General features: G+C 41.1%; 1 protein-coding gene across 7 annotated transcripts in view; it reads left to right on the top strand.

The window, feature by feature from the left end:
* Positions 1 to 17948, top strand: part of cep350 (centrosomal protein 350) — a 209842-nt gene that overhangs the window by 9929 nt on the left and 181965 nt on the right. For all 7 annotated transcript variants that reach the window (XM_078561488.1, XM_078561484.1, XM_078561482.1 and 4 more), the window contains exon 2: positions 16715 to 16800. In XM_078561488.1, coding sequence (XP_078417614.1) covers positions 16728 to 16800 — 73 coding nt within the window. In that variant the 5' untranslated portion in view covers positions 16715 to 16727. The remainder of the gene's footprint in view (positions 1 to 16714; positions 16801 to 17948) is intronic.

The following is a 17948-nucleotide window of genomic DNA, read 5'->3' as shown; positions in this document are numbered from 1 at the left end:
GGAGTCGTGTACAGGTCCTGTAATAGTAACCACATGGTAGGATGGAGCATAAAGGAAGAAATAATGGGAGCTTGTCAGAAAGGCACGGTGATAATCATGGGAGATTTTAATCTATGTAGACTGGAAAAGCCAGATGGTCAAAGGTAGTCTAGATGAAGAATTCATAGAATGTTTCCGGGATAGTTGCTTAGAACAGCATGTGCTGGAGCCAACCAGAGAGCATGCAAAACTGGACCTGGTGTTGTGCAATGAGATGGGACTAATTAATGATCTCATAGTGAAGGTACCCCTAGGTAGCAGCGACCATAACATGATTGAACTTTACATTCATTTTGAGGGATTGCAGAGTGGGTCCGAGACTGTTTTTAAACTTAAATAAGGGAAATTATGAGGGCATGAAAGCAGAGCTGGCTAAGGTAAATTGGCAAATTAGGTTAAAGGATAAATCAATAGATGCAGGGCAAACGTTTATTGAGATATTTTAGAATACACAGAGTAGATACATTCCAACGAGTAAGAAAAAGTCCAACGGACACCATCCGTGGTTAATTAGAGAGGTTAAAGATAGTATCAAACTTAAAGAAAAAGTATATAATTGGGCAAAGATAGGTGGAAGGCCAGAAGATTGGACAGAACATAAGGAACAGCAAAGGATGACTAAAAAATAAATAAGGAGGGAAAAATTGGAGTACGAGAGAAAGCTAGCCAGAAATACAAAAACAATGAGTTTCTATAAATATTTTTAAAAAAAGAAATGAATTAACAAAGTGAGTGTTTGCCCTATAGAAAGTGATTCTGGAGAATTGATGATGGAAGACCAGGAAATGGCAGATAAATTGAATGGGTATTTTGTGTCAGTTTTCACTAGAGGTTACAAGTAAAGTCCCAGAGGTAGCTATAACTCAGGAAATGGAAGGGAGAGGGGAAGTTAGGAAAATTACAATCACCAGAGAAGTGGTACTGAGTAAATTGTTGGGGCTGTGGGCTGACAAGTGCCCGGGTGCTGATGGACTTAATCCTAGGTTCTTGAAAGAAGTGGCTAGTAAGATAGTTGATGCATTGGTTTTAATTTTCCAAAACCCCCTAGATTCAGGGAAGATTCCATTAGGTTGGAAAATACTAAATGTAACTTCGTTATTCAAAAAGGGAGGGGGACAGAAAGCCGGAAACTACAGGCCAGTTAGCTTAACACCTGTCATAGGGAAAATGTTAGAAGTTATTAAAGAAGCGACGGTAGAGCACTGGGATAAGTTCAAGGTAATCAGGCAGAGCCAGCATGGTTTTGTGAAAGGGAAATCTTGTTTGACCAATTTATTGGAGTTTTTTTGAAGAAGTAACATGTGCTGTGAATAAAGGGGAACTGGTAGATGTACTGTACTTAGATTTCCGGAAGGCATTTGGTAAAGTGCCACATCAATGGTTATTGCAGAAAATAAAAGTTCATGTTATTGGGAGGTAACATATTGGTGTGGATAGAAGATTGACTGGCTAATAGGAAGCAGAGAGTAGGCACAAATGGGTCTTTTTCAGATGTAATGAGTGGTGTGCCACAGGGATCAGTGCTGGGGCAATTTATATAAATGACTTGGATGAAGGGATAGATTGGATGGTTACCAAATTTACTGATGACTCAAAGATAGGTAAGAAAGTAAGTTGTGAAGATGACATCATAAGGAGGCTACAAGAAGATATATATAGGTTAAGTGAGTGGGCAAAGCTCTGGCAAATGGAGTATAATTTGAGAAAATGTGAAATTGTCCGTTTTGGCGGGAAGAACAAAAGAGAAGCGTGTTACCTAAATTATGAGAGATTGCAGAGCTCTGAGATACAGAGAGATCTGAGTGTCTTAGTGCATGAATTGCAAAAGGCTAGTATGCAGGTACAGCAAGTAATTCGGAAAGCTAACAATGTTATCATTTATTGCAAGGGAAATTGAATAATGAAGTAGGGAGATTATGCTTCAGTTATACAAAGCGTAAGTGAGACCACATCTGCAGTACTGTGTACACTATTGGTCACCTTATTTAAGGAAAGATGTAAATGCGTTGGAAGCAGTTCAGAGAAGGTTTATTAGCTTAATACCAGGAATGGGTTGGTTGTCTTATGAGGAAAGGTTGGACAGGTGAGGCTTGTATCTACTGGAGTTTAGAAGAGTAAGAGGCGACTTGATTGAGAGATATAAGATCCTGAGGGTCTTGACAGGGTGGATGTGGAGAGGATGTTTCCTTTTGTGGGAGAATATAGAACTAGGGGGTCACTGTTTGAAAATAAGAGGTCATCCATTTAAAATGGAGATGAGGTGGAAGTTTTTCACTCAGAGGGTTGAGAGTCTTTGGAATTTTCTTCCTGAAAAGGCGGTGGAAGCAGAGTCTTTGAATATTTTTAGCGCAGAGGTGGATAGATTCTTGGTAAGCAAGGGGGTGATATGTTATCAGGGCGAGGCAAGATGTAGATTTGAGGTTACTTTCAGATCAACCATGATCTTATTAAATGTTGGAGCAGGCTCAAGGGGCTGAATGGTCTACTCCTGCTCCTTGTTCATATGTCATGGACAGATACATCTATGACAGGTAGATTGGCGAGGATGAAGTCAAGTAGGTTTTTCATTTGTTCTTTTACCGCCTGCTACAGGGCCAGTCAGCCAAATATATCCCTCAGGATTCGACCAGCTTGGTCATTAGTGGTACTCACGAGCCACTCTTGGAGATGGACATTGAACTCCTCCACCCAGAGGTGTTGTCATTTCTGGTGCCGAGGCTTTTGCTGGGGGCTCTGTCAGGATTTTTTATTTCTGTAGCAGTTTGGTACAACTGAATGGTTTGTTAGATCATTTCAGAGGCAGTTAAGAGTCAACCAGGTTGCTTTGGGCCTGGAGTTGCATGCAGGCCAGACACTGGGTGGGGGTGACAGATTTCCTTCTGTAAAGGATGTTAAGTGCCTTCAGTGTGAGGGCCCTGGGAAAGTGTTGGGTATTGACAGGGGCCTGCAAGTGTTGTCAGTATTTCCAGGAGACCTCCAGGAATTTCAGTATTTACAGGCTGTTTTCTGGAACATTTCACTATTTGCAGGGTCTCCCTGGGGGTGTCAGTATTTACAAGATCCCCCTGAGAATGTCAGTATTTACATGGGCCCCCATGGAGAGTGTCAGAATTTACTGGGGGCTCCTGTATTGTGTCAGGCTTTAAAGGGATCCTCATACATGTATTTGATAATCCCATTTAGATGGATGCAACTACATGCAAAAGTTGAACCCATATCAGATGAGAGAAATTTAAATGTCTCTGCATGATTTGTCCCACTTTTCTAAAGCAGCTTTGTTGGTTTTGTATTGTGACAGCTTGTTTGTGCCGCTTAGAAAACTGGGTCAAGATTATTTTAAACTATGGCAATGTTGCACATTTCTAGTTATTTCCTGGATATATTCTTTGGTCTGAGATTCACTGAATAAGGGCTGTGGTAGAATTTAGGTAATGTCTTGAGAGAATTTTTCTTTGACTGAAAGCTTGCCAACTGCAAATTATACGTTAAAAGGGGAGGCTTTTTGCCTATCTGTTTAGTCCCAATTTTCCTGCCCTTCTGCAGAACATTTAAAATAAAAATGTTTCTTCTATATATTTATAGACTCCCCTTTTAAAAGCTTCCATGTGCCCTGTTTGTGGTTGGTTATTCCATAATAGACCTTGTTCCAGATATGATAAATCTCTCTCTGGCCCTCATGTCCTTTAAAATAGAACAGCCAGAGCTGGGTACAATGATTTAACTGTGGCCTACCCAACAATTATGTAAGTTTATCGACTGAACAAAACATCATCTTGTGATACTTTGAGTTGTTTGTATGTGTTATTCGGTCTTGTTTTGAGTAACATGGTTTTACATTCGATTGGGTTTAGGCGAATAAAACTTGGACAGGCTTGCTGACATGTAGGTAGTGAACTTATCAGGACCCTGTAGTATTAATTTGTGTTTAGCTTATTTCTTCTGGGCCATTGGATACATCTTAAAGTGGGCGATGGGGCTGTTTTAAGATTATAGTAACCAGAATTTTGGCTATTAAATTGTTGTTCCGACAGCTTCTGTTTTCGTATGTAGCTGAAAACTACGTTCACGTGATGAATGGTGCCCTGGCACCCAAAGCAATTAAAAATGCAAATGGAAAAGTGGCCCTTCCTGAAAGGGATTAGATTTCGAAAGTGCGGAAGTGCTTCAGTTATAGAGAACTCCGATCAGGCCACATCTGGAGTATTGTGGTCCGTTTTGGGCATCACCTCCCTTGAAGAGGAGATACAGTGCAGATTTACCATCGCGTTATTGGTTAAATTCTGGGGACAGTTTGCATAAACTTGGTTTGTATTCCTTTGAATATAGAATGGTGAGGAGTGATCTAAATTGAGTTGTTAAAAATGATAAAGGAATTTGATGAAGCAGATACATCAAAACTATTTCCTCTGAAGGGGAATCCAGAATAAGGGCGCAACTTCATAATGAGAACCATGTTATTCAGGAATGAAATCAGGAAGCACTTCTTCACACCATCAGGAGCTCTATTTGCACAAGGCTATGAATGCTTAATGTCAATTAAAACTTTTGAAATTCAATGATAGGCCAATAATGTGGAGTAAAGGCCAATAAATGGACTAGAGTTATAGATCAGATATTATCTAATTGAATGGCCGAAGAGGGTTAAGGGGCAAAATGGCCAACTCATATTTCTGTGTGTCTCGGTTTCAAAGAAGTGTAGTTGCAATCATACAGTCGAGATTTTGTTCTTCTGTTCTGCAGAGTGCATTGTTTTTCAGCAAAATGTTATTTTTCCTGTCAGCGTGCGCATTTCTATGAAAAGCCATAGATTTTGGGCCAAAACCTGCTTGCTGTACCTAACTGGTATCATTGTGAGATGTCTCAATCCAGTGAGATCTGGCCAATATTGTGCAACAAACTTTCCTGCCACATGTGAACTTACCTGTTAGAAAAAATCCAAGGAACTTTATAAGCTGCACGTTTCTCATCCATCCAGGTGGCAGTTCATCATATGGGTCTGGACCATGAGTAATGGCAGACTATTTGATCATAGCCAACACAATTGAGTGGATATTTCTCTTCACCTCGTTCACACATGAGCACTTCTCAGCATTTAGACAGTGATCAGGGATGCAGCTCTGTGGAGATTTCTCTCTTCCTCTCTGACCATCATTCCCCCACCACACCCAACCCAACCAAGCAGCAAATACTGAGGTCAGGTGTGAGGTTGAGCCCACCCCAATCTGCATGGCCCAGTAACCCACCTCAAATTACATTTAGCAACTGAGGCATGGGGAGGGGAGGGGGATGGTGGTAGGAGTGACCCTTCTGAAAAATTCTGAAGTGTAAAAAAACACCTCATTGAAGGAATACTGCAGGAAGGGATCATGAAAAATAATAATCCTGAACTCCCATTTCTTCTACCTCTGCCTCCACTTAGTCTTTGGGTCTGAGACAGCTGCCATCAGACTGATTCGATTCCATTTCATAATATAGGACATTGTGATGGTGGAGCTTCCCCTCAGCACTCAGATCGTAATGTAAAAGAGTAAGTTGCATAATCTCCCATTGAGCGCTCCTTTGCAGGAGTGTTCCTGTTTTTAATGACTGATAACTGGCAGCTGCTGGGAAAAGATCTATCAGCAGTATTGCTTATCCGGTATGCGTACAAAGCCTAGCTTTAACTGTTAGAAATGAAGTATGTGTTTTTATTAAATAAAATGACATGGTATTAAACCATTCCGTTGATAAAAGGTCCGTTAACTGCTCCCCCCAATTACAATTAGAATCATTTCTACTAGCTAGCTTCCATGGATGAATTGCGAAGTACTCTGAGCCATACAGATTAGTGATGCATTAGTTTTGATTCCTGACCTGTACTGAATTAGCCCAAGTCAAATGGATTAGGACAGGGCACTGAAATAGCTCTGTTTCTCTGAGTTGGAGATGGCGGACAATGTCAGCAAGGTTGCCCCTCCTGATAACTACCAGCAAATGCTGCTGGGAAATGAATGGAGATGTCTGAGGGCGACTCGGAGGCAGCTGCTGTCAGATAGCTTCATACCCCTTGCTGCCTGGGCTTGCGTGTAATGAAGGGCCACTTGGATGATGTATTGAGGGTAGGGGGATGTGTTTGCTGCTAGTCTTCATTGGGCCATAATCAAGCTTGATTAGTACTGTAGGAGTGGAAATAAAATAAGTCACTTGGACAAGCATGATTGTTTGCATTCCACCTTCCCTATTTATTGTCTGCTTCCATTGAAGTTGATAAGGTCAGCACTGCATGACTTTGTGTCATCTAACGTTCAGACAGTTTCAGCAGTAATGTAATGAATATGAGCAGTGCAGCTGCAGTTCTATCGGCACAAAAAGAGCTGATGCTCCGACTAGAGCCACCTCTGGAAAAGTTGCTTCCTTCCAAAACTACGGACAAAGAATATGCAGGATTTTGAAGTTGTAACTGATATTAGAGTTTCAGAAGTGGCTACTACTGTGGAAACTAACCTCCTGGGTGTTCCAACATTACCCAGCTTCCAAGAGACTGCTGTAAACTAATTCATCATGATTAGCCGTACCTAGGTTTTCCTGCACAAACCCTATCTGGGCTACGCTGAATCCATTGAAAATTGTTCACGTTCATTCTAATGCTCCCTGACAATTTCTTCAAAAGCCTGTGTTGTACAACTAATACAAAGAAGTTTGCAAACTTCCATTCCAATTTATCTCAGGTCCTGTTGAATTTAGAATTATAGTTGCCATTATTGTTAAGCTTCACCTGCTGAAAATCTGAATGCATGTTAGAAATTAATGTGTGGTGAGCTAATGGTTTAAATTTACTCCAGCACTGGTAGATCATTGTATTCAAGGTAAGTCAGTAGATGTTTTCTAAGAACAGGAGCATTACACCAGGTAAAACACAGTGTAAGGTGTCAATGATGAAAACATAAAATGCTGGAAAAACTCAGCAGGGTTGGCAACATCTGTGGAGAGAGAAACAGAGCTAATGCTTCGAGTCCGTATGACTTCAAAATTCATATGTTCCTCCCCAGCCTGCTACACTTCCCACGTCATGTCTCAAATTACTCAAATGTGTCTCAAAAAAGTTGTTATCTACAAGAAACCTAATTTGTATTTGAATGAATTGATACTAACTATCCACCAGGAAGTCTGTTCCATAGATGGACCCCTCGTTCTCTGAAATAATGTTTCTTCAGATTAACCTTCACTCACTAAACATTTCATTACTCTTTCAAGAAGATTGGAGAAGCATGAGGTGCCAGCATCCAGTTCACATTGTAAAAGGGACTTACCGTTCCACCTGATTGTGTAATTAGATTTTGATGATTGTGGGCGTATTCCTGAACATAATACCATTTTGTAGAATGACCAGCAGCACTCTACCTGAGAAGAAATGCAAGGCAGAGTTGAAAGTGCTGTGATTAGCAGGCTGGGGAGGGACACATGATTTTTGACCAAAGATTCCCAATGCTTTCCACTACTGGGGTTTCCTTATCTTAAGTCTGGGCCTGTTATAGACGAACTGATACAATGTTGTTGTATCAGGAAAGTAGAAGGCATCTCTATCTGAAACGAATGGTGAGCTGCAACTTTCCACAAATTTTCTTGTTTAGCTTTATTTCTGCCAGTATCTGAGGACAGATGTGTCAGGGATTGATTGGTCCTTTGTCTATATTCAAAGCCCTAACCTGTCTTATCTTTTCAGATACTGACAGACCTGGTGCCTATGTTCTCTTTTAATTTGGTTTCAAGCACTTGTAATACTCTTTAATGATCAAGAAGTGGGTAGTATGGTCATGTTTACATTAATAGTGTTGCAAGTACTGTGTCAGCTTTGGAAGGTGAAGATTCTGGAAATAATTCAGATTCATGCAGGGTTTAAGTTGCTAGTTGAGTTAACACATGCAATTTAGCATGCTTTTTGCCTTTTAGAAGTGTCTCAAGTGCATTAAGCGCAATGAAACATTTTACAAACACAAGAGGCAGTTTGGGCACAGGAAGATCCTGCAAGCCATGATGGGATCCTAATCTTCAAACTGTTCCATGGAACCTTTAACATCTACCTGCACCCCCAGAATGGACTGATCGGACCTTGTTCTAACATCTCCTCTGAAGGGTGGGAACTTAAGTGCAGCTGTAGAACCCTAGTAGAAGCCTGCACGTGACTTTGACGTAGGGACCTTGGGCGCCGTCATTGTAGACGTGATGTTGACGGGTTGGTGATCCGAGATCTGTGACGTGTTCAACCACAATGACCTTAACGCACCAACTGCCTTCTGCCTTTGCAGCCTGTGAGAGAGACACTCTTCTTTCACCTGTTCTGCCATTGAGGATTTGTTGGACTGCATTTCGTCTAGCACTCTCTCCACCCCCGGACCTTGCCTCCATGGGTGACCCCAACAGGAGCACCTGATGGGATTGTGAAGAGCACACAAGCCTCGCCCGCATGTCAAGGTGACAATCCACAATGAGCTGTAGAACCATACTCGGAGTGGGGCTTGAATCCACTACCTGCTGATTTGGGTAAGAGTGCTACAAACTGAGATAAGATTGCACTTGAAAGAATGATGACCTGAGCAAAGTACTGGATGATCTCTATGGATTAGGTAAAAATGGCAGGAGAGGGAAGAAAAATGGAAGAAAGCAAAATACCGTTTAAAATTCTAGCTCAGTCAGTTATGTTAGACATTCAAGTTGTGCAGCAAGACCAAATTTTAGAAACCTGGGTAATTAATAGTTTTAAAAAATAAAAACAAAAAACTACTGCAGATGCTGGAAATCCAAAACAAAAACAGAATTACCTGGAAAAACTCAGCAGGTCTGGCAGCATCGGTGGAGAAGAAAAGAGTCGACGTTTCGAGTCCACATGATCCTTCAAGAAGACCCTTGAAGGGTCATGTGGACTCGAAACGTCGACTCTTTTCTTCTCCACCGATGCTGCCAGACCTGCTGAGTTTTTCCAGGTAATTCTGTTTTTGTAATTAATAGTTTTGTTGGTCTTTGCTCCAATTCCCAGGCGCTGTCTGTGTGACCATTGGAGGTTTGAAGTGCAGAGCAGGGGATGTTGGTGTAGTTGAACAAATCCATCTGTTCCTGAAATTGACCTCTGCTGTGATATTTGCTGGTGCATTTATACTGCAGCTGCTGTTGTGAGGCTAGTTACTGCAGATTTCAGGAGTGTCTGCACTTTCTCAGCATTTAAATCAGCTCCAGGCAGGCAAGGTATTTATACCACTGGTTAGAACTGCAAGTCTCCATCCCTGAGGAGAACTCAGCTTGTGCTCTCCTTACTGTTTAGAGAGCATTGTGGGAGTGTCTGCCATTTTCTGAACAATTAAATTGATTCCAGGTAGATTGAACAACAGACCCAGAGAGATGGAAAATCACTGAGCATCCTGACGTTGCACTCCTTGCAATCTTTGGCCAACCCAAGCAATGTGAGACTTCCTGCAGGAGACAGCCTCAACTGCTTTCTGGAGCTGTGCACTTTAGTGTTGTTGTGAAGCACTTTGCAATGATGCTTACTGAAGTTATAGGATAAAGGCAAGTATGTGCTTTGTACTTGAAATTGGTGTGGCATATTGCAGTCCAGTTTACTGTGCTGCAGAATGGCAAGCTGTGAGACTGTACACCAACCCCCACCCCTTACACTTTGAGAGTGTCAAGTGGATGCTTATTTAGTTATCACTTACTTAACCATTCTGTTGTGGCAATCCTGTAGGCAGCACATTTCAGCTCAACCCTGAGAAATCTGACAGCTTGTTTGCCCAGTTGGTTGAGGCTGGCACCCAATGTGGGAGCCCCCTCAAAAAAAGTTATACTAGAATCATAGAACATTTAGGACACAAGAGGCCACTAGGCCCATTGTGTCTATGCTGGCCAAAAAACAAGCCACCCAACCTAATCCCACTTTCCAGCATTTGGTCCGTAGCCCTGCAGGGTACGGCACTTGAGGTTCATATCCAGACACCTTTTAAATGGGTTGAGGGTTTCTGCCTCTTCTACCCTTTTAGGCAGTGAGTTTCAGACCCCCACAACTGTCTGGGTGAAAACATTTTTCCTCATCTCCCCTCTAATCTTTCTACCAATCACTTTAAATCTATGCCCCCCTAGTCACTGACCTCTCTGCTAAAGTAAATAGGCCCATCCCATCCACTCTATCCAGGCCTCCCAAAATTTTGTACATCTCAATCAAGTCTCCCCGCAGCCTCCTCTGTTCCAAGGAGAACAACCCCAGCCAATCCAATCTCTCCTCATAGCTGCAATTTTCCTGTCCTGGCAACATCCTCGTAAATCTCCTCTGTACCCTCTCCAATGCAATCACATCCTTCTTGTAATGAGGTGACCAGAACTGCATACAGTACTCAAGTTGTAGCCTAACTAATAATTTATACAGTTCCAGCATAACCACCTTGCTCTATACCTCGGCTAATAATTGAAAGGATTATATGCCTTCTTAACCACCTTATTGATCTGTCCTTCTACCTTTAGGAGTCTGGACATTCATTCCAAGGCCCCTCACACCTCTCAGTATTTAAGTATTTATTGTGTGGTCCTTTGCCTTGTTTGACCTCCCCAAATGCATCACCTTACACTTCTCCAGGTTGAATTCTGTTTGTATTTGGGGAAGTACCTTTCATAGGATCATGCGATAATGCACCAAAGAAGAAAGCCATTTAGCCCATCGAGTCTGCACCGACTCTTTTGGAGAAGAATCCAGATAGTCCCATTCTCCCTTTTAATCTTACCGCCAGCATAATGTTTCTCAATGTTTGTCTATCTCCCTGCAATACCCATCTTCCCTGTACACTTAAGGGTGCCCAGGTATCCTGCTTCAGGCTCTGCCAACTGACTCACTGCTTAGACCCTTGTGAGTACTTCTTTAAAATGTCTTTTTCTGGATTGTGTACCTTCCCAGGTGATGTGGCAAAAGAAGGTGTTCGTTGTAAAAGAGATTCAATCACAGTGGATTATGAAATGTTAATGTTGTTTGAATATAGTTTGACTCCCTGCCGTCCCTGCCTCCCCCTCCATCCTGTCTCTTAACTTGCATTACTGCTTCCTGCTGTTGGGCAGTTGGGATAGGGTAAAGAATAATTCTACGATAGCAGTATGACACTAAAGCCTAAATGGCACTGAAGCTTTAAAGTGGTCCAGTTGTACTGTCACGGTATTTTTCTGCTACAGCAGTGATTCCATGCCCTTCATTTGTACACTGTGAGCTGCCTTGAGTCGAGTTGGGTTTGGTGATATAAATAGAGTAGCAGATGTCTGGATCTGTTACAAGTTGAACAGTATAAGGAGGGAGGTGTCTGACAAAACTGCTTGATTTCTGTCATTGCTTGAGCTTCTCTGATTGTATTACCATCTGTAACTCCCTCACTCCCAACCACTGCCGGTTAAATTATCGAATGCCAGCATATAATACATTGTTAGTGGGTTAGAATGGCTGAGATCCTCTAAACATCAACAAGTGGTTTACTTGAAAGTATCTTTTGCCAGTATTGTACTGATGTAATCTATAATGTGCAGCTTTAGTCCTACCAACTTTCATTTTTATTTTTAAGCCGTCTGCTGGTTTCCTTGAGCAGTGCTGATTCTGTTACAGTATTTAAAAGTTTGTGTGCGTTGCTAGTAAGCCCATACTTATTGCCTATTCCCCAGACACCCTGATAAGATGGTGATGGGCCACAGCTTCTTGAACCAAGGCAATCCTTATGGTGGTGATAGATGTGGGTGTTGGACCATATAAAGCTAACATTGGTGAAGGAGTGGTGGTATATCTCAAGTCAGGGCACTGTGACTAGGTGACGGTGTGCCACTGCTTCTGTCCTTGTAAGAAGAGTATCTTTGAAGATTTGTCTATACGTTAAATGATGTGGCATGTTAGCATTTGAAGGTGCAGGACTATAGCTGAATTCAGAACTATGTAGAAAATGACTTGCACGTTCATAGCCTTTTTAATGTGGAAGGATGATGACCATAGGTTCGTACTGAGAAATTTTGTATTGATAACTTCAGTCATTTTCTGGGAAGTGAGAGGATTTCTTCCCCCCCAGTTTTCTTCCCGGTTCTCCCTTTCCTGACTGAGAATTTGCCCAAGTAATCATATTTTATCATATAGTGTGTTGCCAGACAATTGAGGAAGGGACTCACGACCAGGCCTGATCCATTCCACATTTGCACACTTGGCAACAGGGATCACTGGAGATTTTCTTCCTCTTTTCTGCCTAAGTTGAAGCTAATCTCTTCTGCCCCAACTTCAGCCTAGGGCTTGATCTCAGAACCTCTCCAGTCTGTATTGCACAGTACCATACTGGGTAGTGCACATACATGTTTTGTGCCTAGTTTTGGTCTTTGCATCTTGAATAAAGAGAGGAAAACTTGTATTAAATATTGTCTATCAGAACCTTGGGACATCCCAATGCGCTATACAGCCAGTGAAATACTTTTCAGTGTTATGAACTAGGAAACTCAACATACATCCTGAGCTCAACAAAATTCTGCATGCAGAAATGCGATAATCCGAATAATCTGTTGTGATATATATTGACCAGAATGGGGCAGATGGAGCCTTGGTCTAACATCTCACCTGGAAGATGGCACCTCTGACAGTGCAGTGCTCCCTCAGTACTGCACCTAAGTGTCAGTCTAGATTATGTGCTCCCGCCTCTGTGGTGGGATTTGATCGCACAATCTACTGTCACAATCCACTAGCCACATGACTGCCATCTGGTCAGTGACTGCCCATTGCCCTTTCCTGCTCTTACAATGCATGGCACAGTTGTGCCTCAAGCGCTGTATGTGCACAGTGAAATTCTCCACATTAAATGATATTTGACACTCTTTAATGATCCTTTTTATTAATTTTCCTAAATTAGCTTGTAGCCAACTAATCATCTCCTGAATTGCCAACCCTTCCACGCGTTTTCATATCAGCAGATTTTATACTTTGCTGCCCTTAAGACCATGCGTGAAAGTGAACACCGTGCCTGTCTTTCAGATTTCATTGATTTAAAATATAAACCCCCTTCCTTGATTTATTGAAGTCTTGAGGACGCTTATTTAATCTCCATAAATCGCTCCATTGTTTAAGGTTGGTGTGATGTGACCTGCTAATTTACATTGTTATATGGCCAGGACTGTCGTGGTTAGTGTTTAACAATCTGCAGCGTACAGTGCATTCACAAACACAACAAGTGCCCCAAACTAATACATTCCATCAAAGTGATTCACCCTTTTCCTCCTTGGTTTTAAAAAGACACTAACGTGGAACCTCCGTTATCTGCACTGCAGTTATTGGCCAAAGTAATTGTAGAATGTAGCCTTGTGCCAGATGGCAGCTCTTTCTCAGCTGCTAACTGCAATCTTCTTCGCCATGATATAAATTAGTCTGATAGCTCAAGGACAGTTTCAAATCAATTTTTGTAATAAACTTATCTTTGTTTCTGTGGAATCCTGAGAAATTTGCTGTACCAGACTGAAATCTGGGGCAGCTCATTGATCTAACATTTTACCAAGGGTGACTAATGGAGGTTTTGCTTGTCTAATTCTCTAGTTTTCACCATTTAAGGAGAGCTGACATGGCATTGGTGTAAATTCTAGTGTATTGGCCAGTTGATGCCAGAGCATAAGTTGGACTTTCTGTGCAGGTTGCAACTGCAGTAACTTATGTCTGTTGTGATTTCCTGCCACCTGATGTCACTTATTTATAAGACTCCCTGTTCAGTTATGTGCTCCTGACATTGGGAAACAGTCTCAACCAGATTGACAAATGTGACTCTGCAAACAATTTTAGCCGTGTATTTATTGCTCATTTCTGCTGAATACACTATGTGGTGTAAAGGGATGTGGTGCGCCAAGCGGACTGGTGCAATTGTGAAAGGGGTTCTGTAGTGTAAAAAAGGGTGTAAATCATGGAGTAATTTCATTAACTTCAGTAGATGATTATTAATATTTAATTTACATAAATGAAACATGCTGTTCCTTATAGCAATCTAAATATGAGTTATAACATAAGGGCGAGAAAGTGAGACTTGGGCCAATTATGGCCAGCTTAACAGGTGTTTAATGAATGTCATGGCCTTGGTAAAATAACCAAAGAGCTATTAATTTTTTATTCAACTGCATCTCGTCTTGTCAGAATGACATCTGTGCACCAGATTTCAGTTTGCTGAGCTCAAATTTTAGAAGAATGCCTACACAGAGTGTGTGCCGAACACTGCTTTTCCTAATGCTGGCTTCCCTCTCCTGAAAACAGACTCAAAAGCCATGTTTTCATGGGATAGGTGGAGGGGTGGTCTAGGGCTTGTTAACTTTACACTGCCTGGAACAGAATATGACTGTGTTGAAAAACTCAAGCTAAAATTGATCCAGGTGTGTAATGCTGGTTATAGGTTGAATGAAAATCTTCCCTTCACTTTGGGGCAGTGAAATAATTAGTGCTTCTGTAAAGCAAGAAATAACTTATGTCCCAAAGCACTTGACAGCCAATAATATTCTTTTAAAGTGTAGTCACTATTGTAATGTACTTCAGATTGAGGTAGAGTGCCACTTGTGTGGTTGTCTTGCAGCTCTATGATTTTGTTGTCTGCATAAGGGAGCTGGTATTTGCAGTGTGAATGAAGGAATGTGGTGAACGGGCATTGTTTTGCTGCAATCAGAACTACAGAAGCACTTTAATCTGGTTAAACTGGTTTAAGTCACGTCCGCAGGAAGATTGTGGTAATGTATTGACACAGCGTTTGATGTGTTGGTTGTCAGTTTAATGCACTGTACGCATTCTCCACCTTTCTTGGAAATGTTAGGAGTGACCTCACCTTCAAACCCACTTAAACACGTGGAACTGAGTTTATTTTCCAGAACAGCAAAGGTCAAAATATCTAAGTGGTTACATGTTCTGTAATACAGTCAGTGAACTAGAGAACGCTAAAGTGTACATTTTTGGAACCTGGTATGGTTATTGGAGGAGGAATACTTTCTTGTATTTTAAGCAAAGTAATTAATGCCTTGTTGTAACTTAACCTTATTGGGTCAAAAATGTTGCCAAATGTTTTTTTTTACCGGAGTAATTTTTCAGCAGTTCCACATCACAGCAAAATGATCTTCAAGATAAAATGAGAATTTATACAGAGCCTTATTGCAGACTTAGAGCATTCTGAACACCGCATATCTGAAGAGTTATCTTGAAGCCTGTACTCTGCAATGTGGGTGAAAGGTGTATGCTAAGTTGGGGCAGGAGCAAGAGGAGGTTACCTCTTCGGCAAAGTCCGTAGTAATGCATTGTACTCTGTGTGATGGAATTAGATAGCACTGAATGCTTCATTGCAGTGCATTTTGTTTCAAAGTTACATATACAACATTTGATCAGCCTTCCAGAGAGTTAAACAGGTGAACACCTGTTTTCTCCCACGTTGCTACCTTTGTATACAAATATACCATTTGTAGTGGTATAGTTGGGTAAGAAGGGAGAATCATGTTGCATACACCTACTACAAAGTGTGAACTATAATTTATCTTTTGTAATTGTCCAGTGGGGGGAAAAAAACGCTTAACTGATGTCTTCGACCATGACATATTGATCAGTGAGACCACGAATAACAAAAACTTGCTGATGGCTTATAGGATAGGTGATGGGTTACCTGTATTACATTTCAATGCTGCACATCTTTTGGGATTTTAAGATTTTGTGCCCCTTGTGGCGATGCTAATGCTGACATTTAATTACTCTTCCACTCTTGAATGCTTAGACGAGATACACAGCACAAGTTACACAGGACAAAGTCCCATCTACCCTGCTGTAGTAATGTGGCCTTTCATTCTCCATACTGTTGTTGAATTCTTGAGGGCTGTGATTTAGTCTGGATTTATGACGCTCAGAAACTGGGTTGAGGAGACTCTGGTTCCATCACATGGACTCTATTTGAAGCTAAATCCCAGATAAAATAAGTGTGGCCTAACCTAGGATGTTAAACCTGTCGCCCTCGAGCCACATGGTTCCTGAGTCCTGCCAACCTGGCCCTCAAAGCCCAGCCAACTCAGCCCTATTTGCACTTTTATTTCTTCTTTCTTAGTTTGGCCAGTTAGCATTTTGAATCTGGAGGTTTGGAAAAGCTGCCTTTGGCATCTTTGCCTCATTGGTGATAAGATCCTAAATCAGAACACTTAATCAAAATTGTGAATCTGTTAGCACCAACAACTTGGAATATATGTAGGTTAATGGGAATGCGAACTCGATCTCCAAAGGTGCTTCCCAATGCTCCATGATGTATGTGCAAAAGAGCCAAAAAGCTTGGATGCTCCTGGTCTGAACCCACTGTACCAAACTCATTCACATCCTTCACTTTGAACATCTAAAACCACTGCATCTCTCACTATCAGTGTCTAATGACTAGAATAATGCACATCAGCAGTGTTGGGCTAGATTGTGTCAAAGTCCCACCCTAGTACTGACCAGATTTCGACTGTCTACGCATATCTGGCAGCCAGAACATCACCATTAAATGATGCTTACTAAATGTTACTTACTGTTTTTGACCAAATTTCATAACATAAATTAAAATCGCAGATTCAAGAAATAAAAAGGAATCTTGAGTTTTGGATTAGAAGCTTGAAATGTAACTAAATCAGGACCTGAAAATCAGTGTTGCTAATATTGCTTACCTTGCTTTTGTTTTAGGTGAGCTGACAAGATGTGGAGCAGCAAATCTAAGAATGCGTCCCTGCTAAACCCGGGACTAATGCAGAGTCAGAATACGAGGCAAGGTATAGTGGTGCTGATTTACAGATTTGGTTCGGTTAAATTTAGATCCCCAAATTGCTGTTAACGTGATTAGGAAGCCCGGTCATTAACACCATGCAGCAGAATAGTGATCATGTTAATCATATGACCAATGAACTATTATAAAGGAAAAGATATTTCATGATCATTGAACATCTCCAAGAGCCGTTCAACCAATGAGATATTTTGCAGTCACTGCTGTGATGTAGGAAATGCAGCAGCCAATTTGTGCCCAGGAAGTCCCTCAAACAGCAATGTATTAATGACCGAATAATCTGTTTTTGTGATTTTTTTTCTGAGTGATAAATATTGGCCAGGGCATTGGGGACAACCCCCCCACTTCTAAATGTGAACATATGAACAAGGAGCAGGATAAGGCCATTCAGCTCCTCGATCCTGCTCCGCCATTTAATAAGATCATGGTTGATCTGATAGTGTTATGGCGTGGCAGATGATGTGTGCCAGGTGGACCAAATCCACAAGGGAAACTTGGTTGGGCTATCACAACGGTTTTGCAATTTGTATTTATTACAAGATGTGTGCACTGAATTCAGAAGTAATAAGTCCACCAAGACCTTTGGAGATTTAAAAAATTAAATTAAAATATATATTAACAAAATATTAAAAAATTTCAAGCATACACATAAGACTACAATTTCTTACTACTATAATAACTCCTAAAATTCATAATTAATCTGACTCCCAGTTACACTCCCTTTAAAGCAATGGTTCAAAATAGATTTTAGATTTAAAACTAACTCAGCAAATTAACACAGTACCCTGGACAGTGGAATTCCAAATGGCTTTTCCCCAACTTCAGTTTTGTTAGACAGCAGACTTATGCATAAATGCTGGAGGCTTCATTAAGGTTATTTCACACACCACTGTTAGATCTTACATTGCCTCCTGACACATGGCCTTCTGACACATAGCTTTTCATTCTCCTTTATATATGTTTCTCACTTTTTAATATGTAGGTTCTATTGTTCCAAATGTTTTTGAAACTGTACCTTCCTCACAAAATAAAAACTTTCATGTTGCCAATATCTATTGTCAGTAACCTTTGGGAAAAATAAACATTCTTTAGCCTTGCTTATCTGGCTAGTTGTAGACTGAAATCCCTTGGAAATAT

This window comes from Cetorhinus maximus, chromosome 17 (assembly GCF_964194155.1).
Source record: "Cetorhinus maximus chromosome 17, sCetMax3.hap1.1, whole genome shotgun sequence".
Lineage (NCBI taxonomy): Eukaryota > Metazoa > Chordata > Chondrichthyes > Lamniformes > Cetorhinidae > Cetorhinus > Cetorhinus maximus.
The sequence above is the reverse complement of the archived record's forward strand: the minus strand, read 5'-3'. Positions and strand labels throughout refer to the sequence as shown.